The sequence below is a fragment of the Euprymna scolopes genome, chromosome 39 (genome assembly GCF_053919585.1).
Source record: "Euprymna scolopes isolate OS-2025 chromosome 39, ASM5391958v1, whole genome shotgun sequence".
Classification (NCBI taxonomy): Eukaryota; Metazoa; Mollusca; class Cephalopoda; order Sepiida; family Sepiolidae; genus Euprymna; species Euprymna scolopes.
The window spans coordinates 25,096,500-25,119,406 of NC_136520.1; the positions used below are offsets into that span (position 1 = coordinate 25,096,500).

The 22,907-nt window shown below is 30.5% G+C and overlaps 1 protein-coding gene across 11 annotated transcripts in view; it reads right to left on the bottom strand.

The window, feature by feature from the left end:
• LOC145263676 (uncharacterized) overlaps positions 1–22,907 on the bottom strand; it is a 514,716-nt gene that overhangs the window by 107,155 nt on the left and 384,654 nt on the right. For all 11 annotated transcript variants that reach the window (XM_080120559.1, XM_080120558.1, XM_080120561.1 and 8 more), the window contains 5 exons: positions 21,977–22,122; positions 19,904–19,983; positions 17,974–18,056; positions 17,219–17,310; positions 13,440–13,571 (listed from right to left, as the gene is read on the bottom strand). In XM_080120559.1, coding sequence (XP_079976685.1) covers positions 13,440–13,571; positions 17,219–17,310; positions 17,974–18,056; positions 19,904–19,983; positions 21,977–22,122 — 533 coding nt within the window. The remainder of the gene's footprint in view (positions 1–13,439; positions 13,572–17,218; positions 17,311–17,973; positions 18,057–19,903; positions 19,984–21,976; positions 22,123–22,907) is intronic.

Genomic DNA, 22,907 nt, shown 5'->3' on the forward strand with positions numbered 1-22,907 from the left:
TTGGCAAACCTAAATTGCTTAAGGAGTAGATAGGCTCTGTCTATTGCTGGCTTCCATACTCCTTTGCCTATTAGTCAGGTGCAGAGACACTATCACAAGTGAATCGATAAAACACTTAGTGGTAGATCTTGTTTTTTGTCTAGGGCAATGAACGTTGTTTTCCCCACTCCCGACACATCGCACCCCTCAAAACTGGGCACTTGGAAGTGCTTGCGTACCACACATGCCTGTGCAATTAAATTGGGTTGACCTTCTTCTGATGGGTTGAGGGTACCGGATTGACAGTTTCTGGCTGCTGTTTCCGACTGGTAGTACAGGTGCCCTAACTCTTTGGTAGCGCTTAGAGCGGCTGCTTCATCAATAGTTGTATAATATCAGGATGTTTGTAGTGCCTAAACCAGGCCTAAGGACAAACAAATCCAACTTGCTTCCTCCCTTGAGGCTTGCATTCACGAACATCCGTGGGCTTAGAACTAATTTAGCTGATGTTGAAGCATTTCTCCTAACAAATACCCCGGATATCTTAGCACTAAGTGAGACTAACCTACACTCCTCCATCCCCTCTAACTACTTTAACATGCCTGGCTATTTCCCACTCTACCATAAGGACTCTGAAAGACATATGCACGGACTTGGAGTTTACATTCGTAACACCCTCCCCTTGACTAGAGAAACAAACCTAGAATTGGACGATCAAGCCTTTATGTGCTTTAGACTAAACATACAACATAACATTAGCTGCTTTTATTTTCTCTACCGCTCTCTCTCGACCCAGGACTGCACCATAATAAACAAAGTCTCTGACAGCATAGACACAGCACTCTCCCTCGACACTAGCACACAAGTATATGTATTTGGTGACTTTAATGTCCACCACAAAAACTGGCATGGATTCTCTACTTACACAGATGCAGCATGCAGCACAACACATAGCTTCGCTATATCTCATTCCCTATCACAAATGGTTACGTTTCCAACTGGTTTCCCTGATCAGCAAGAACAACACGCATCACTTCTAGATCTGTTTCTGACATCAGTTCCCGATGATTGTATAACAAATACTGACAGCCCACTCAGGAACGCTGATCATGCAGTGATAATGGTCGAAATCACCCTACTCTAGACCTAAAACTGAAGAGCCAGTGCTCAAAACAACGAGATATTATAAAAAGGCTGACTGGGAAGCCATCAGAGATTTTATCAGAGATGCCACATGGGGAAATATTTTTTCTCTTCCTGCTGAATAGTGCGCAAACGAGACCACTGAATGGTTCAAAACGGCAATTGAAGCACATGTTCCCATGCAGAAATTTTATAACAAGCCCCATACTCCCCAATGGTTTACTTCTATTTGCGCAACTACCATTGCTCAAAGGCAGCATGCATACCGCAGATTTAACCAACATAAGTCCAGTTCAAACAGACAGAAGTATATAGAAGCTAGAAGTAACGTTAAGAAAGAAATAGCGACAGCTAAGAGAGAATGTACTGAAACAACTAAAAAAATGCATCAAAGCACAAAAATTAGGCACTTGTGACTTCTGGAAAATCTACAACAGTTTAGTAAATAATGGGCAATCAACAATTTCCCCACTATCCAACAATCATGAGGTTGTTTGCTCAGCAACCGACAAGACTTAATATGCTTGCCAGTCGGTTTGCCTCAAACTCCACACTGGACCCTTCCAACAACCCCCTGCCTGACTTTCCTTTGCGGACAGACGCCACGCTAGACAATCTAAAAATCACCCCTGATCAGGTGCATGCTATCATAAAAAACCCTGACACTTCAAAAGCATGTGGACCCGATTTCATCCCAGCTGTGCTATTAAAAAAGTGCTCATCCGAAGTAGTTTCAGTTCTCTCCAAACTCTTCAACAAATGCCTTAATGAATCATGCTTTACGGGCTGTTGGAAAACTGCTTCTGTGGTACCAGTATTCAAGAACTCTGGTGAAAGAACTGACCCATCAAATTATCGCCCTATTAGCCTCCTCCCACTTTTCGCCAAAATATTAGAAACCATAATTAACCATGTTCTAGTCCATCATCTTACAGATGCTAAACTTCTGACTGACAAATAATATGGATTTAGACAAGCCCGTTCCACAGCAGATATCCTCACTGTATTCTCTGAACCTATATACCATTCACTGGGCAAAGCGGGAGATGGCAGAGCGGTAGCTCTAGATATATCCAGGGCTTTTGACAGGGTATAGCATGAGGGTCTCCTCAGGAAAATTAGATCATACGGTATCACTGGTAGAATATTAACATAATTAAATCCTTCTTAGAGAAAAATCCAGGTTGTCATCGACGGTCGTACATCTAAACGATATGATATAAATGCGGGAGTGTCTCAAGGGTCTATCCTTGGACATCTGTTGTTCCTAATATTCATAAATGACCTCCCTGACAAAATTGCCTCTGAGATGGGTATATATGTTGATGACACTACACTCTATAACAGGCATGATAGGAAAACAAATGAACACATATCTAAAGAAATAGCAAAAACACTAGAGGATTCTCTGAACCTATATACCATTCACTGGGCAAAGCGGGAGATGGCAGAGCGGTAGCTCTAGATATATCCAGGGCTTTTGACAGGGTATAGCATGAGGGTCTCCTCAGGAAAATTAGATCATACGGTATCACTGGTAGAATATTAACATAATTAAATCCTTCTTAGAGAAAAATCCAGGTTGTCATCGACGGTCGTACATCTAAACGATATGATATAAATGCGGGAGTGTCTCAAGGGTCTATCCTTGGACATCTGTTGTTCCTAATATTCATAAATGACCTCCCTGACAAAATTGCCTCTGAGATGGGTATATATGTTGATGACACTACACTCTATAACAGGCATGATAGGAAAACAAATGAACACATATCTAAAGAAATAGCAAAAACACTAGAGGATGACCTCCAATCTGTAGTGGAATGGGGATAAAAATGGATGGTCACATTCAATGCTGCCAAGACTAAATTGGTTTCCTTCAATAATTACAAGAAACCTTCTCTGCCATCAATAGCAATGGCTAGTGACTCTTTATCTGAGAGTACATTTTCAAACTGCTTGGCCTAACGTTCACAGGAAACATGAGTTGGAACAATTATATTGAAAACATTGCCAGGGCCGCTGCGAAGAAGGTAGGCTCTCTCTACCGTGCTAGAAAACTATTAACACCCGAAAGTATCCTGTACCTCTATAAGGCCACCATTCGTCTATGTATGGAGTATTGCTGTCACATTTTGGCTGGTGCATCTGCTGCTAGTCTCTTGCTCCTAGACAAGGTTCAAAAGAGAGTCGCCAATCTGATAGGCCCTGAACTGGCATCTAAGCTTCAGCCTCTGTCCCATCGACAAAACGTTGCATCCCTCTGCCTGTTCTACAAGTATTTTAATGGTGAATGCTCTGGCGAACTGCAGACACTTGTGCCCCCACGACGTAGACACCCTCAACAAACCCGACAGGTAGCTAAATCCCACCCCTACACAGTAGAGATCCCTAGATGTTAAAGATCTTTCTACTCCAGTAGTTTCTTCCCCAGAACCGCTAGACTCTGGATTTCCATTCTAGGTCCCTGCTTCCCCAACTGTACTGACATGCAGAAGTTCAAGTGTAACATGAACCGACATCTTGCTGCCCAAATCCCAACATAGTGCCCCAGTAGTTGTTGCCCCTGATAGTAGCCCCCTACACCAAAGTGGCAATGTGCCTTGTTTGGGGTGAAAATGTAATTTAAAAAAAAAAAAGATTAATAGTGAAACCCAACATTGCTTTAAAAGAATTCTGTCTTCATGGATCGCATATATATTTGACACAGAGAGTAATGTAGAGATTCAGGACATTTCCATTGTCCTCCCTGGAGAATCTTAAACATTATAAATTTCATCAAAATAGGATATATTTAAAGTTTTAAAGGAGATTTGGCCCCTAGACATATCTTAGGTTAGGAGGGCGCTAACAGATTCAGGAATCATTTCCATTGTCTTGGGTAAATTTTTTATTTTTAGATTTTATGTAAATTCTCTAATATTTCTTTCCTTAGAAAAACACACACAAACTAAGCGTCTTATATGAATTAGTTGTAAGTAGTGAGACCATGTGGAAACTCCATTGTTTTGTACATAAATTAATAATTAATTTACAATCAATAATTAATGTCTGTTAGAGTAAATATACTAATAAGGAATAAGTCTTTTGTTTGTAAAATTAATTATGAAAATTTTTTAAAAAATATGTGTTTCTTCTTTATCAATTTAAAATTTATTCATCTGAAATTATAGCAAACTAATTATTTAAAAAAGTTCTGGGTTTAATTACATCATCTAAATATGTTTCAAATCAATAAAATGAATGCCATTTTTTGAAATTTATTTTAAGTTGTGCCTTTTTAATCGATAAGACAACATAATTTGATTTGGTAAAAAGGTAAAGTCAGAATTGTTTCTTAGCATCATAAAATTAACAATCAATCACCATCTTGTCATTATAAAGTTACATATTCTAGAAATAAGACGGAAGTACCTCTTCTTTATTTATTTAAAATTATAGTAATTTAATTCTTTTTTAAGACAATAAATAATGTTATATCGCCTTACTATAAAAATAATTTTCAGTTAAATATTCTTGTAATCAATAAAACAAAGGTAATTTTTTGAAATGTACTAATTTAAATTTATACATTTTTTGTTGACAACATAATTTGATTTTCAAACAATTCATTTTCAAATGGGTAAAATCGAAATTGTGATTTTATTTATCTTTAAAACTTTACAGGGAGTTCAAATAAATTTTCTTTATAAAATAAAACGTAACACAAGGTCAAAATTGAGGTGGGACAAGTCAGTTGTCATCCTCTTAATTTATTCTCTATACTAGTTTCAGTCACCAAACTACTATATTCACTCTAAAGGTAAAACCTACTTAACAGTATCCCCCATGCTTTCACTTTTTTTTTTATAAAAAAATATATGTACAAATTCATCGGTTGGGGTGGGGTATGTTAAAAAAAACAAATGGAGAGTGACAATGAACGAATATGGAATTACGATAGCGTATATTATTATATAGACTATCAGGATCCATGGAAGTTTCATAGGTGTATCCATCTTTTATATATTATTGCCATGCTTGAAGATATATTCATTCTTTGAATGTTCAGCACGAACACAAACTCCACAATGTAATTGTATCAGCTTTGTTCAAACCAAAACATCTAATTATCTAAATACTATGGTTATCGAAGTTCCAGAAAAGTTTGTGACATATTTTCATCCTATTAATGTCCAGCATATACGCAGACCACACAATAGTATTGTACAAACTTTGGACAGAACAGATACTACATGTTGATTTTCAAAAGTGTATTTTAGCTAGAATTTGACACTTGACACAACAGCACATCAAATGAAATTGAAAAAAAAAAAAAATGACTTTAAAAAATTGGATGACAGGTGATAACAGGCATATAAATAGTCTATATATCTATAAAAGTGAAATTGTGTGTGTGCGTGTGTCTGTGTGTACATTTCCCTGCCAAACTACTTTGTCAATTTTCAGTCTACAGACTCAAAATTTGACATAAGGGGTATTGAGGTTTGGGAAATCTTTTTAATTGGTTTTCCGACAGAAATTTGGCTGTCAAGGGGTCAAAGTTCAACAATTTGACCTTTAGAGACTCTACCAAACTCCTACGCCAATTTTGGGTCTAAACACTTGAAATTTTAGATGTAGGTTACTTGGACATGGATCAACCTTTTTAATTTGATTTGAGACCAAAACAATAAATGTTAAGGGGTCAAAATTGGGGTCAAAGTTTTAAAAATTTGACCTCTGCGGTCTTTACAAAATAACTAATTTTTGACATAGGGTAAGCTTTTTAACCGGTTTTTGGATGAAAATTTGGCTGCCAAGTTGAAAGAGTTGACCTTTGCAGACTCCATACTCTTTTGGCCATTTTGGGATTAAACACTTGAAATTTTAGATGTAGGTTACATGGACATGGATCAAAATTAATATATATATATATATGCAGATAAAGTTATGAACAGTACATAGGGTCCGAGCAAAGCCAGGCTGAACTGCTAGTAAAATGCACAAAAGCATTTTTTTTCATATTTACAAAATATAGTACACAGAATTATTTTATAATCCTTTTTTTCCTTTTTACTAATGAATCATTGCTCATCAAGGCCCAAAGGCCATTTGAGGACAAAAGTTAATGGTTTGTGTCAGGTGGATGATAAGGTTAGCATCTTGAGGATTGCAGACCATGGTTGGATCTGGGCTGAATTTGATTATTTAAGATGGCTTATTTGTGAACATTGGCCTTGAAAACACCCATGCTCTAGTCAGCTGAGAAACAGCCCCATGCTACTGTGTTCTACAAATTAACCATTCTTGGAAAAAACTCTGCTCATGGAAATTCCGTTTAGTTTTAGATACAGAGGAGAAAGGGAAAGTATTTACAATGGATGTAGTTTTTGTTATTTCTTATTGGGGGTAAACAGAAATTGGAACTCAGTCGAGCAGCTACTTGAAAATAACAATAGAGTAGAGAAAGGCTAGCACACTGCTGTGAGAAAAAGGCTGCAAGAAAGAGAAGACATCCACCACTAGATTGCCAAATCTATTTTGTACTCTGCCTTTTATACAGGATTGCATTAGGGGTGATATCCTTTCTGGTGTGATAGCATGATCCAACCATGTTTCCAGAGACCTTAGCAACAAATCTGATGTCTTATTTCAGATTTAAGGTGACCATCATCCCTAAAAGCTTATCAAAGAAATGAGCCTCTTCAAGGGAAGCGCCATCCATTTCAACCGAGTTAATATAAGGGTCTGAGTATTGGTGGTGAAATAAAAAGCTTGATTTTAGATGTCTTAAAAGACACTTTTTTCCCCCCATTGCACAGTATTCTCCAGGTCAAAAGTGAAAGAATCAGAAAGATCTTTATGCTCGTCAAAACACTCCCATAGATGGGCGTGACATCTGCATAAATATCAACAAATGATCTTACAGTGTTAGATCATTAATGCAGATCGGAAAGAGGGTTGAACTCAGAATGGATCCTTGAAGCACATCAGCATTAATACAATGCGTTTCAGACTTCTGCCCATCAATGACTACTTTTAAAAAACCTATCATAGAAAAGAATTTGAAGGTTGTGAAGATATTGCCAAATATTCCATAACTAGCAAACTTGTGTAGCAGATCTTTGTGCCAAAACAAAAGTCACTGATATGTCAACAACTATTGCTCTAGAAATGAAGCCTCCATAAATAGATTTGCTGATCCTGTGTGATATTACAGTCAGCGTGTCATCTGTTCATCTTCCAGGATGAAATCCATATTGTTTGTCACTGAGTAAATTGGTTTTGCTGAGGTTGCTGACAATTTTTCGAATTTATCACTGTCTCAAACAATTTACTCATGATGCACAGGAGAATAATTAGTCTGTACTGAAATGCGGAACACTGATCTCTAATATTTTTAAATACTAAGAAAACTGATAAAGTTTTGTAAGATGAAGGGAAGCTTTTATCTTTTAAGCAATGATTGAACAACTTTGTAAGAATAGGTGGGTTGGTTGGTTGTTTTTATTTTACGGCATATCAACCCTTTTCAGGTTATTTAATGCTGAATCCAGTGATTCTAAAGAACAATTTTTTAATAGAATATATTTGATTTTTTCAAGTCAGTTTCTATTTAACCCATAGTTGGTACCCTAACAGGTACTACCACTCCAGGTTAGAGTGGACTTATGAGCAATGGCAATTAAAAGGTGGCTCCACACTCCCCAAAGCCCATAAGCTGGGGTCTCACCATCAGATATAGTTTAAGATCATATCCAAGACCTTGTAAGAATAGAAGATAGTAATTAAAAAGATGCAACTGAAACTATGATTGGAATGTTGTCAAGACCAGTTGCTTTCCTGGTATTAAGGTTCTGGATAAGTTTGGCAACATCTTGGACAGATATACGAATGTCAGTCAAAGTGTTTTTAGTTATAGCAAGAAACACATCAAGTAAACAACCTTGATTGTAAGCGGTAGAATTTGATGCTAAGTTATTTATCTTGACTTTATCAGATGTAAAGTCTTACCTCTGTTCAGAATCCTATTTGTTATTTGCCAAAATTTATGAGAACTTGGTATCTGCATGACTACTTTAGATTTTATGGATTTGTCATTGGACTCTTTCACGTTTTCTATAACCATTTTGCAGAGGTTGCTAGCAATCATAAAAATTGGCTTTGGTTGCAGGATTATTTCTTTGAAAGCAATTGAGATTTTTGTAAGCAATGTTCATGTCACATTCAGGAGTATACCATGGTTGTTTTTTTAGCACCTATTGAAATTTCTTGGGAGGGGAGATGAAGCTTTCAATATAAGACACTTTAATCCTCACCCAAATGGCAAAAAAATGTATTTTAGTTTCATGTTCAACACAACATTAATATCAGATGATATTTTTTAAATTATTTTTTTCTTGCATTGCATCTTCAGCAATCGAGCGATTCCATTGTTTAAAAAAAAAAAAAAATGAGTGGAGGATAATAATCTACGAATCAACATAAATTACTTTAGTGTATTTTTATATAATCTTGAAAAATATAAATTGTGCAGAAGCAATTTTTTTCAATTCAGGAAAAAATGTTAAGCATGGCCATGCAAACAAAGACTTAGTGGCAAAAGTGAAACCAATTAACAGAAAATGAAATTTCAAACACCATAGATATTAGACATCAATTAATAAATATTCATGAAATTTGTGAGAGAACAGATTTGTACAGATTATTTGCCTTTATATGATAACCGTGTGCAGCAAATGAAGTCACAAAATTATGACATTATCCATCAAACCAACAAGAGGAGTAGGGGGGAAATCCTTTACGTTTTTATTTAGACCACCGGTGACCCAATATTTGTTACAAGAAAATTTCTTTTATTAACCAATTATAACAGTATAAAAATAAGCATCTATTTACAATTAAACATTTCAGCTCTTATTTGTTTGCATGATAAATTTTTTAAGTCATTCATTAAATATTGCATCATAATTTTGTTATGTCGTTCATTTAAATATTGCATCATAATTTTGTTATGTTGTTCATTTAAATATTGCATCATAATTTTGTTATGTCGTTCATTAAATATTGCATCATAATTTTGTTATGTCGTGCATTTAAATATTGCATCATAAATTTGTTATGCCGTGCATTTAAATATTGCATCATAATTTTGTCATGTCATTCATTTAAATATTGCATCATAATTTTGTTACGTCATTCATTAAATATTGCATTATAATGTTGTTATGTCGTTCATTATATATTGCATCATAATTTTGTTATGTCATTCATTTAAATATTGCATCATACTTTTATGTTGTTCATTAAATATTGCATCATAATTTTGTTATGTCGTTCATTAAATATTGCATCATAATTTTGTTATGTCATTCATTAAATATTGCATCATAATTTTGTTATGTCATTCATTAAATATTGCATCATAATTTTGTTACGTCGTTCATTAAATATTGCATCATAATTTTGTTATGTCATTCCTTAAATATTGCATCATAATTTTGTTATGTCATTCCTTAAATATTGCATCATAATTTTGTTATGTCATTCATTAAATATTGCATCATAATTTTGTTATGTCATTCATTAAATATTGCATCATAATTTTGTTACGTCGTTCATGTAAATATTGCATCATAATTTTGTTATGTCGTTCATTAAATATTGCATCATAATTTTGTTATGTCATTCCTTAAATATTGCATCATAATTTTGTTATGTCATTCCGTAAATATTGCATCATAATTTTGTTATGTCGTTCATTAAATATTGCATCATAATTTTGTTATGTCATTCATTAAATATTGCATCATAATTTTGTTATGTCATTCCTTAAATATTGCATCATAATTTTGTTGTGTCATTCATTAAATATTGCATCATAATTTTGTTATGTCATTCATTAAATATTGCATCATAATTTTGTTATGTCGTTCATGTAAATATTGCATCATAATTTTTGTTATGTCGTTCATTAAATATTGCATCACAATTTTGTTATGTCATTCCTTAAATATTGCATCATAATTTTGTTATGTCATTCCTTAAATATTCATCATAATTTTGTTATGTCATTCCTTAAATATTGCATCATAATTTTGTTATGTCATTCCTTAAATATTGCATCATAATTTTGTTATGTCATTCATTAAATATTGCATCATAATTTTGTTATGTCATTCATTAAATATTGCATCATAATTTTGTTATGTCATTCATGCAAATATTGCATTATAATTTTGTTATGTCATTCATGCAAATATTGCATCATAATTTTGTTATGTCATTCCTTAAATATTGCATCATAATTTTATTATGTCATTCATTAAATATTGCATCATAATTTTGTTGTGTCATTCCTAAAATATTGCATCATAATTTTGTTATGTCATTCCTTAAATATTGCATCATAATTTTGTTATGTCATTCATTCAATATTGCATCATACTTTTGTTATGTCATTCATTTAAATATTGCATCATAATTTTGTTGTGTCATGCATGCAAATATTGCATCATAATTTTGTTATGTCATTCCTTAAATATTGCATCATAATTTTATGTCATTCCTTAAATATTGCATCATAATTTTGTTATGTCATTCATTAAATATTGCATCATAATTGTTATGTTGTTCATGCAAATATTGCATCATAATTTTGTTATGTCGTTCATTAAATATTGCATCATAATTTTTTTATGTCATTCCTTAAATATTGCATCATACTTTTGTTATGTCATTCATTAAATATTGCATCATAATTTTGTTATGTCATTCATTAAATATTGCATCATAATTTTGTTATGTCGTTCATGCAAATATTGCATCATAATTTTGTTATGTCATTCATGCAAATATTGCATCATAATTTTGTTATGTCATTCCTTAAATATTACATCAAATTTTGTTATGGCATTCATTAAATATTGCATCATAATTTTATGTCATTCATTAAATATTGCATCATAATTTTGTTATGTCGTTCATGCAAATATTGCATCATAAATTTGTTATGTCGTTCATTAAATATTGCATCATAAGTTTGTTATGTCATTCCTTAAATATTGCATCATAATTTTGTTATGTCATTCATTAAATATTGCATCATAATTTTGTTATGTCGTTCATGCAAATATTGCATCATAATTTTGTTATGTCATTCCTTAAATATTGCATCATAATTTTGTCATGTCATTCATTAAATATTGCATCATAATTTTGTTATGTCATTCCTTAAATATTGCATCATAATTTTGTTATGGCATTCATTAAATATTTCATCATAATTTTGTTATGTCGTTCATGCAAATATTGCATCATAATTTTGTTATGTCGTTCATTAAATATTGCATCATAATTTTTTTATGTCATTCCTTAAATATTGCATCATACTTTTGTTATGTCATTCATTAAATATTGCATCATAATTTTGTTATGTCATTCATTAAATATTGCATCATAATTTTGTTATGTCGTTCATGCAAATATTGCATTATAATTTTGTTATGTCATTCATGCAAATATTGCATCATAATTTTGTTATGTCATTCCTTAAATATTACATCAAATTTTGTTATGGCATTCATTAAATATTGCATCATAATTTTATGTCAGTCCTTAAATATTGCATCATAATTTTGTTATGTCGTTCATGCAAATATTGCATCATAATTTTGTTTATGTCATTCCTTAAATATTGCATCATAATTTTGTCATGTCATTCATTAAATATTGCATCATAATTTTGTTATGTCATTCATTAAATATTGCATCATAATTTTGTTATGGCATTCATTAAATATTTCATCATAATTTTGCTATGGCATTCATTAAATATTTCATCATAATTTTGTTATGTCGTTCATGCAAATATTGCATCATAATTTTGTTATGTCATTCATTAAATATTGCATCATAATTTTGTTGTGGCATTCATTAAATATTGCATCATAATTTTTTCATGTCATTCATTAAATATTGCATCATAATTTTGTTATGTCATTCATTAAATATTGCATCATAATTTTGTTATGTCATTCATTTAAATATTGCATCATAATTTTATGTCATTCCTTACATATTACATCATACTTTTTTATGTCATTCATTAAATATTGCATCATAATTTTGTTACGTCGTTCATGTAAATATTGCATCATAATTTTGTTATGTCGTTCATTATATATTGCATCATAATTTTGTTATGTCATTCCTTTAATATTACATCATAATTTTGTTATGTCATTCATTAAATATTGCGTCATAATTTTGTTACGTCGTTCATGTAAATATTGCATCATACTTTTGTTATGTCATTCCTTAAATATTGCATCATAGTTTTGTTATGTCATTCATTTAAATATTGCATCATAATTTTATGTCATTCCTTACATATTACATCATACTTTTTTATGTCATTCATTAGATATTGCATCATAATTTTGTTATGTCGTTCATGCAAATATTGCATCATAATTTTTTTATGTCATTCCTTAAATATTGCATCATAATTTTGTTATGTCATTCCTTAAATATTGCATCATAATTTTGTTATGTCATTCCTTTAATATTACATCATAATTTTGTTATGTCATTCCTTAAATATTGCATCATAATTTTGTTATGTCGTTCATTAAATATTGCATCATACTTTTGTCATGTCATTCATTAAATATTGCATCATAATTGTGTCATGTCGTTCATTAAATATTGCATCATAATTTTGTTATGTCATTCATTAAATATATCATCATAATTTTGTTATGTCATTCATTTAAATATTGCATCATAATTTTGTTATGTCATTCATTAAATATTACATCATAATTTTGTTATGTCATTCATTAAATCAGCAGTGATAATAGTGCACAGTGAATGACATCACTAAATGATGACCTCATTCATTAAAACAGTGGGATGAGTGAAATTATGCACAGTGGATGACACTGCAAAATGAAGTTATCCATGAAACCTAGGAGGAGGAGAGATCTTTATAACGTTTTACACAAACAAGCTGTGACCCTACCCTTAGAGGGGTCTAGTATATTAATAAATATCCCAATAAATCTTACCTGAAATATTTAAAGAAAATTTTTCAAAAAGCAAATAATTATAAAAAGCAAATAATTATAAAAAGCAAATAATTTCAAAAAGTAAATAATTTCAAAAAGTAAATAATTTCAAAAAGTAAATAATTTCAAAAAGTAAATAATTTCAAAACGTAAAATTTTTCAAAAAGTAAATAATCATGAAATAAACAGGAAGTTGTAATAATAATTAATCATAAAATAAAACTAAAAAAAGAATAAGGAATATTGTGAGGAAAAGTTACTCACCAAGACTGGAACGACTGAGCCTATAACTGGAGGAATTATTTAAAGATTGGAAAGGCATCATATGGTTTAGAATAATAGCCAGGCAGTCTGCCACTTGGCTTGTGGGGGCACATGCCAGGGCTGGAGTGTAACCTAAAAGAAAAAAAAGAAAAAGTTTTGCCAGAAAGTTTGACAATATTTTTCAGATAAGGTATTATTCACAGGGTTTTAGATAGTCGTATTATTTCGATTATTCAGATCTAGCCTGGGTGCCTAGTGTTGCCCAGGTGTTTGGAGGTGTGTGTTGAGTTAAAAAAAAAAAAAAAAAAAAAAAAAAAAAAAAGTGGTAGAAGGCAGGCAGGGTCGAATCCGTACCACGAAGGAGGAAAAGAATGTGAAAAAAAATGTGACGTCTTTGCTGTTGCGCCCATCGTCAAATCAGAAGGTGCTAATTAAAGTAGCAATACACATGGCCGTTAAAACGCTTTGGAGAATCACAGATTTCAAGGGGTTTCTGCTAAAAGTCATATTTTAAAAACCAAAGCAGTTTAAGTCTTCAAAATACCACTGTTTTGTTCAGAAATGAATATACTTTCAAATAAATTAGTAAATAACATCATATATTTTTAGAGTTTTAAGCAAATAAATGATAAAAATGTGAACATCATAACACGGCATTTTTGGTAAGATTTTGTAACGCCCCCCCCCCCCGATTTCTAAACATTCGTAGCGTGTTTCTGTGAAGAATTTTAGAATAAAATTTTGAAATTAGCCAAAAAAGATGTCATTTTTAATAATTTCGAGTGTCCGAAATTCATTTGACCACTCGTTTTTTTGTTGTGTTAAAAAAAAAAATTTCGAAATGATGAGTATTGAAAATTTTGAAAAAGATTTTCTTCGGACACTCACTATTAAATAAAACAATCTTTTTACTATGTTTATTCGTTAAAAAGATGATTGGACAGTGTTTTCTCTACATAGCAATTTAAAAACATAATATCCGAAAAAATCGTTATGAATTTGAATCAAGACTTCTGTAGTATTAGTGATAGTAGCACTCAGCAGCAGTGATAACATGGCGTAAACAGACGTTTGTTTTTGTTGTTGATTTTTATTCCAAATCGATTTTTTTTTTTTAAGTAAAAATCTGGTTATAAAAAAAATTCTTACATGTTAGAGCTATTTTGTTATCAACCATACAAATATTTTTAAAAATTGGGTAGTAGTAAATTTTAACATATTTTAACAAGCGAAAATGTGAAATATGATGTTTTGGTTCACGTGTACGAACGGTACACACACTTAATTTTCGTCCCTTAAAAAAATGTTTTCAGTGAATTATTATTGAATGGAAACTAATCCACCCGATTATTAAAAATAAAAAAAACTAATCAATATTTAAATATTTGTAGGAGGTGCTTAGTTAAAAAATAACAACGGTAGGAAAAGACATGAAATGTAATTAAAAATCAAAATAACATTAATTCAAAATTTTTAGCAATTTGTCAGCTTTAGCAAAAATTTGTTTCTTTTTTTTATATTTAAACAGAATTTAAATACTTGATATTTTTCCAAGCATCATGTTTTCTGTTAGAGGGACATCACTTTTTTAAATAACATTTATTTTTGTCTGTCTGTCATAATTCTTGTAAAGTTTCACAATGGGTATCAAACACCTCTTAAAAAAAAAAAAAAAACTCTTAATTCTATGTCTGATCCTAGGTATGAGTGGCAAGCCTCCTCCTAAAACCTTTATCCTTAACAATAACGCTAAGTAAAAGTGGCACTAAACAAACTTCCTCTGTGAGCTCATATAAATGTAAAAAAAAGCATAAAAAACGGTTAAAGAAAAGTGCACATGATTAATCCCCCCCCACCATAAATTGGTCAACTTTCCTAATGCTAGGATCGTCTTGAAATGGTGAATTATTTTACATTTATGTGAAACCAACCCCCACTCTAAATTCTTAAATTGTTTTTGTTTTGTTTCTATCAAGTCTTCAGGATGTTCACACATAATTTTCCTTAGCCCTATCATTAATCCAAAGTCAGAGTGGCAACCTCCCTACCTTCTCATAATTGCACAATGACCCTCTAAAAACCACGCATAATCACCTTTTAGAAAACAAACAAACAAACAAAAAAAAAAAACACCCAGGATTTATCTATCATAGGAAAGGGGGTAACTGCCCTAAAACGCTTGAATGATTCAAAATGAGAAATCATTTCACATTAAATTCTAAAATAATTTTTGTTTATCTTTTATTAAAGTTTTTCAAGTTGTTCACATGCAAATGTCTATAAAGGTAGAATCACATATTTTGGAGAGGTGGTCAGACGAGGAGGGGTAATAGAAGGTATTAATCTACATTAATACCAAAGAAATATTGCAATATATTCATTTTTAACCAATCCTAGATTTCGATTTCAGTTTTTGGCACATAAAATGCATTACAACTAAACTTTGAGTTCTCTAACTTCTTTTCTTTTAATGAATACATGGCATTTTTAAGCAATCACAGCATATTTATGTACATTTACTGCAGATTATTTGGAAACCATTCATTTCTGGGGATTTCCAATAGCATATTCAGATTCCTTGCACAAAAATACACTTATATGGCAAATTTCATTGCTTAGTCTTGTGTTTTAACAAAGATATAGCATTTTTACTGAAAAAGTAGTGCAAAAAATGTTTTAAAGAGGGGAAAATATCCAAACACGCAGGGCATAAAAATAGTCATAACTTCCTTGATTTTAATTGGATTTTAAAAATTTAAGATTCTTTCTTAGCTTATCAAGCTCTTTCTATATATACCAATATTGAAATATTTTAAGCCATCTAAATTTTTTCATATGTATTGCTAATTAAAGCTAGTCAATCGAAAACATCAGCAACCCCTCCCTGTAGAAAAGTGGCCAGTTGAGGGTGAAGGAATTAATGTTTTTAGCCATTCTTTTCGATATTTGTCGTCTGAAGGGTCGAGCTTCAAAACGATACCCATCTCGTGAAAATCCGTTGCCTCTGTCGAAAGTTTTAGGCAGACATACAAACATACATTTAAATAGATGTCGAAGATGTTATTCTCACAAGGCAATGTAACCTCCATTTTTCTGCATAAAATTTCAAATGGAAACAGTAGCTTGCTCCTGTTTTGTAAGCAGTGACTAATGTAATATTCATACTAATAATACTGGCACTATAGTTTTGTTACAAAAATGTGCTAATAAAACATACTTTAAGATTGTAATATAATTCTTAGTCCCTTTTGGAATTCAGGACTGAAATTTTTTGACAAGTTGTGAAGTATGAAATGCAGTAGTTGAATTTGTAAAATACACATTTGTTGCTTAAAAAAACAGATTATGCAAAAACAGTTTTTATATATGGTCAGCCAAACGAAAAATGCGAGAATGCCCTTTGGTTTTCTTTCTTGGTAGAGTTTAGCAGACAACCCATGATATATAAAAAGAATTAAGATAATGTCAACATACATCAGCAATAAAAGAAAGCAAAATAACATCTTTTGTGATAACATGTGGAAAAAAGTTTCGAAATGTTTGATGAATTCAGCCAAGTTTCACATTTACATGGTATGGCATGCTTCACACACAATGCATGTGCATGTGGTACCTATCAAAATAGGGCTATGGAATTGAACTAGTATGTAAATTCATATACTAATACATGTGTATACGACATGACAATGTAAAGAAGTTGGTTTGGGGAAAATGCAAGAATCATAAAAACAAAAAGGAAATGATTTTGATTTACAAAAAAAAAAAAAATGTTCATTTACCATTTTCATCTAAGGCCATAACGCTGGAACCTTTTAACAACAATTCCTGAACAATAGGGACCAAACCATTTCTGGCAGCAATATGTAATGGTCTAAAATAAAAAAAAAGAGTGAAATAAATACTCTATTTACAAAATCTTGATCAGTTTGGCATAAACACAAAAACGAATGCCAAATGCAAGTCCACAAAAATAAAGAGAATATTGGTATAAGTAGGAATACGGTAAAAAGTCAAGTCCAAACTAAATAAAACAGGAAAAATCAACAGAGTCATGCTTCTATTAATTCAATATTTCATTATTATTCGTTATAAAACTTTGTCAAGAATATAGTGAACAGATGAAATATACAATAAGTTGGTAAAGAGTTTGAATGCAAAATGCAAGAAATGCCATTTTCAAATTTGTGAAGCTTTCACCACAAAATGTAACACTTGACCACAGCATAAAATGTTTTTACACAATATCAACATAAATTTTCTTTGCTTTCATTAAAATAAGTGTCTAGTTCAAATCTCGATGAGAAAAATCACCCTTTTATTGTTTGATGTTGCAATTAAAATTGGATTTGTTGCATTTTTTATTTGAATTCTTCAAGTGGTGTTTAATAAAAGCTAAGTTAACGTTTTATTACTAAATATCAAAATTAAAAGAAACATGACTGTTCATTTATTTCCTCTTCTTTTTAAATGTTTACCTCATCCCTATCGATACGGACATGTTCACTAAATGGAAATTAAAAAATGATACACTTACATTTTGAGTTCAGTGTTAGCAATATTTACAGTCGTTGAATCATCAATTTTCTCCAAAAGTTGAAGCGCTACACTGTCATGATGCTGTGAAAAAAACAGAAGAAAAAGATATTTCATCTTATATATAAAGTAAAGCAAATCCATTTCTCAAATCTTTAATAACTTTCTTCTCACAAAACCAATATTTGTTTGTTTCATGTTCTTAACAAAAAAATGTATTTCAGTTTAGTCTTGTTCAAAATGTAATTTAACTGCCTCAGAAAATTTAATGAATGGATTTAAATAATGATCAAGATTGCAACAACAACAACTGTTAATATGAACCTGCGACTGAGAAAGGAAAAAAGTCTTGATATTATTGTCTAAAAAAAAAAAAGATCATAGACTGTTGGCTTTATGTACTGAATTAATAGCTTTACGACCTTGTATTAGTTCCAGAGGTCAATCACTTAGTGCATCGTTTGTAGAGACAGAGTTTATGAGCATCATTGTTTTTACTCTATTTTTTATTGGCAAAAAAACCCAAAAAAACATTAGAAATCATGTTAAGTAAAAATTAAAAAAAAACATTAGAAATCATGTTAAGTAAAAATTAAAAAAAAACATTAGAAATCATGTTAAGTAAAAATAAAAAAAAAACATTAGAAATCATGTTAAGTAAAAATAAAAAAAAAACATTAGAAATCATGTTAAGTAAAAATTAAAAAAAAACATTAGAAATCATGTTAAGTAAAAAATAAAAAAAACATTAGAAATCATGTTAAGTAAAAATAAAAAAAAAACATTAGAAATCATGTTAAGTAAAAATTTAAAAAAACATTAGAAATCATGTTAAGTAAAAATTAAAAAAACCATTAAAAATCATGTTAAGTAAAAATTAAAAAAAAACATTAGAAATCATGTTAAGTAAAAATAAAAAAAAAACATTAGAAATCATGTTAAGTAAAAATAAAAAAAAAACATTAGAAATCATGTTAAGTAAAAATTAAAAAAAAACATTAGAAATCATGTTAAGTAAAAAATAAAAAAAACATTAGAAATCATGTTAAGTAAAAATAAAAAAAAAACATTAGAAATCATGTTAAGTAAAAATTTAAAAAAACATTAGAAATCATGTTAAGTAAAAAATAAAAAAAACATTAGAAATCATGTTAAGTAAAAATAAAAAAAACCATTAAAAATCATGTTAAGTAAAAATTAAAAAAAAACATTAGAAATCATGTTAAGTAAAAATAAAAAAAACATTAGAAATCATGTTAAGTAAAAAATAAAAAAAACATTAGAAATCATGTTAAGTAAAAATAAAAAAAAACATTAGAAATCATGTTAAGTAAAAATTAAAAAAAAACATTAGAAATCATGTTAAGTAAAAATAAAAAAAAACATTAGAAATCATGTTAAGTAAAAATTTAAAAAAAAACATTAAAAATCATGTTAAGTAAAAAATAAACCATTAAAAATCATGTTAAGTAAAAATAAAATACTTTTTGCAGATTATCAAAAACAAAAAAGGTCACCAAGTTTTTTAAAAAATCTACATTTTGAAAAAATTTTTATGTTATCAATTTCTTTTAATTTATAAAACATGTACCTGATTAAAATAAAACTCATTTAGATTCAACGTTTTGACGTTGTGAAAACAATTACATTAGTAATGTGCACTCTGCCTATTCCTTTTTTATCAACAATCATGTTTTATTTGCACCATAACATTTCATAGTCTATTTATTGTTAATATTTCATTTTTATTATTGTCGTTATTGTTTATTAGTTGTTGTTATTGTTTAGTTTCAATATTGACTTGGATTGAATTGTAACTCAAACTCCAAATGAAATAAATGTACTTAATATTGACTTGGATTGAATTGTAACTCAAACTCCAAATGAAATAAATGTACTTAATATCTTCTCAAAAAACAGTTTTTACTTACATTTATACAGGCATGGTGAAGAGGAGTATTTTTGTCATCGTCTACCAGAGAGAGATCGGCTCCATTTTCCAATAATAATTCTGCAAAAGCAGAAAAAAATTTTATAAACAAAAAAATTCCAAGAAACATTCAAACTACGAGAGTTTGTATAATCTGTTATTTGCCTAATAATTCTTGTTTTATTTTAAAGGGCACATTGTATCCCATTAAAAGTCAGAAACTCACATGGCACACCTACTAAGTTGATTTTCAGTATTGCTTCAAAACCAGAATATGGACACATTTTTTTTTTTTTGGTAATATTCATTCTTTTGAGAATCATCCTTTGTGTGAGATTGTACTTGTAATAGAGAAAAAGGTGGGGAGAAGAATAGAAGGGGGGGGGCATAAGATGTGATAGTGGGGAAGTTTTTAAAAGAAACATATCAAACACTTTTTAACTCTTCTATTTTGTTGTCTATGACCTTGAGTAATGCCATGTAGCCCTGCTAGTCTTTTGTCGAGAAAAGGAAAGTCATGTGTGATACACTTAAATATTGTACATGTTTGTAGTATGATCCCAAGTTAATTAGGGTTAAAAAAAAAAAACATTCTAATACTTAGGGTTACAAGGGACCAAATTAGTGTGTGAGGGTGGTGAGGGAATATATACTTTCTTTCAATCTTACTGATAATTGTTAAAAAAATAACACTGAAACAGTTAACTTTTTCTTGCTTTCTATTATATTGAAGTAGTTGTAAAACTTTGTGCTTGAATTAATGAAATGTTTTCAAAAAATAACAAGGGAAAATTTCTTGGTTTGTAGGTCTACAGTGACGTGGAATTGATATACAAAACAATTGACCTGTCTTCAGTGGTGGTGTTCATCCTCATGTGACAAGATGCAACCGTCTTGTGTGTTGTATTTGTAATGGAAGAGAAAAGGTAGTTTTCTTACATGTTGAGCAAGCATGAACCCAAAAATACTTGAATGTAAGCAAATAGTCAACTAACCCGACAGTACAAGCATGTTGACACACAGGTTCTTGTTAGATCACCAATGGTAAACGCTGTTGAGTTTGGCCAGTATCAGATGGGTAACCATTTGAAAATACCAGGCACTGCATATGGGAACATAGTGACACATTCATCCAAAAACAGTCAAAGTTATCTCCCTTAACTGCGATATACAAGCATCTGGCAACTGCTTGTCTCTACAGAAATCCTAAAATTGAATCAGTATTGCCAACTATGCAGATAAGTGGTTTCACCAGCTAATTACTTGCTTTAAGTGATAATGTTATTGCAATAATAATATAAACTTGTTCACATGCCACATTGACAATTCCTTTTCATAATTATTCATGATTTGAATGATTCTATTGTTTTTATCGTGTGTGTCCGTTATTCCTGCAAGTGATTATGTTTGGTAACCTTAACACCCTCTTATTCTTATCCCTTGCATCTGTTGCTCCTGTCCAAAGACATTTCTATAAGAGGAAAGGTCATCATGTAACTTGATGTAAATTTTCTTAAATAAATTGATAAAACAGTTAAAAACAAAAAATTTACCCTGTGAGATTAATTTGATTGTTTTTATGTGTTTTGTCATTAATAGTTTTAAAATTATTAATAAAATTTTATAAATTAAAAGACCTTTTAATCAACAAAGTCAGAAAAAAATCATGTTTGTTCAATAAACAATGTTGCTAAATAAAACTTTAAAAAAGATTGATATGAAACTTTTACAAAAAAGATAAAACTATTGAGCAAATTTGTTTAAGAAATTTGGTTTAATTCATTTCTTTTTTAATTATGACAAAAAATAAAATTCAATTTTTACTTTTTACAATAAACTAACAAACAAATAATCCAAACTCATGATATGATATAGGATTTTAGTTGAAATAAATTTGATGTCTAATAACATCTTTTAAAAATTAAATTTTCTCGAATCTATAAGAGTGAAGTGTTAGCAACTAGAAAAGATATTTACTGACTGACTGGAAATTTTGTCACCTCAAATGTTCTTGTTCTATTATAGAGATAGCTTTGTTCCTGTCCATTTTTTAAGATAGCATAATCTTGCTTACCTACTACTGTTGAGTGGCCATTGGCAGCAGCAAGTGTGATTGGGGTCCGCCCCATGCGATCAGAACAGTTGCAATCTGCTCCGTGGTTCAACAGTATTTGCATGCATTCATAGTGATCGCCAAAAGCAGCTGCATGAAGAGGGGTCCTAAAAATAAATAAATAAATGAAACAAAAAATAAAAAAATATGTACTTAAACATGAGTTAAAACCATGTTAAAGACGTGATTTTCAACAAAGTTTGAATAAGAAAAAAGTGGAAAATTCCATTAGCAATTAAAGATTAGAATTAGGGTTACATATTCTGGATATGACGTCATGGACAGAAAGTCCTAAGTGACACATAGCAAAGAAATAGCAAAAAGATCTTTGGTAAATGAGCTGATCAGATTTAGACATCTTTTTGGATGCTTCATCTGCATCCAACTCCACTAAACAGGTTTTTTGAAAATGTTCTTTTAAAATATGAATACTATGTTTTTAAAATCCATTTATTCATCCCAAACAAGGCATATTGCCACTGAAGCATAAGTTCATGTAGTAGAGACCAGATTTATAGAGAATAATTTGGGTAAGGAGTTAGGCAGCAAGATATTTTTCACATTACATTTATGTTTAACAGTTAGATGGATCTAGGGTATTTTGTAGGTATGGGCAAAAATGGGCAGGTAAAAATAGGGGGACTTAGTTTTGAAAGCCGATTTATCATAATTTTTTTGTAGGTTTCCGACTACTTTTTGATTGTATTTGAAAGATTAGAGACTAAAGTTAATTTCCTTAAGGAAAAAATATTTGTACACGTGAAAAAAAAAAAAAAAAGTTATGAAAATGTTAAATAAATTCATTGTAAAAATCCTTTAAGATAAATATTAGTTTTCTGGGTCTATTTCAAAGAGAATTCCTAAGATATTTAATTAAATAAAAAAACAAAAA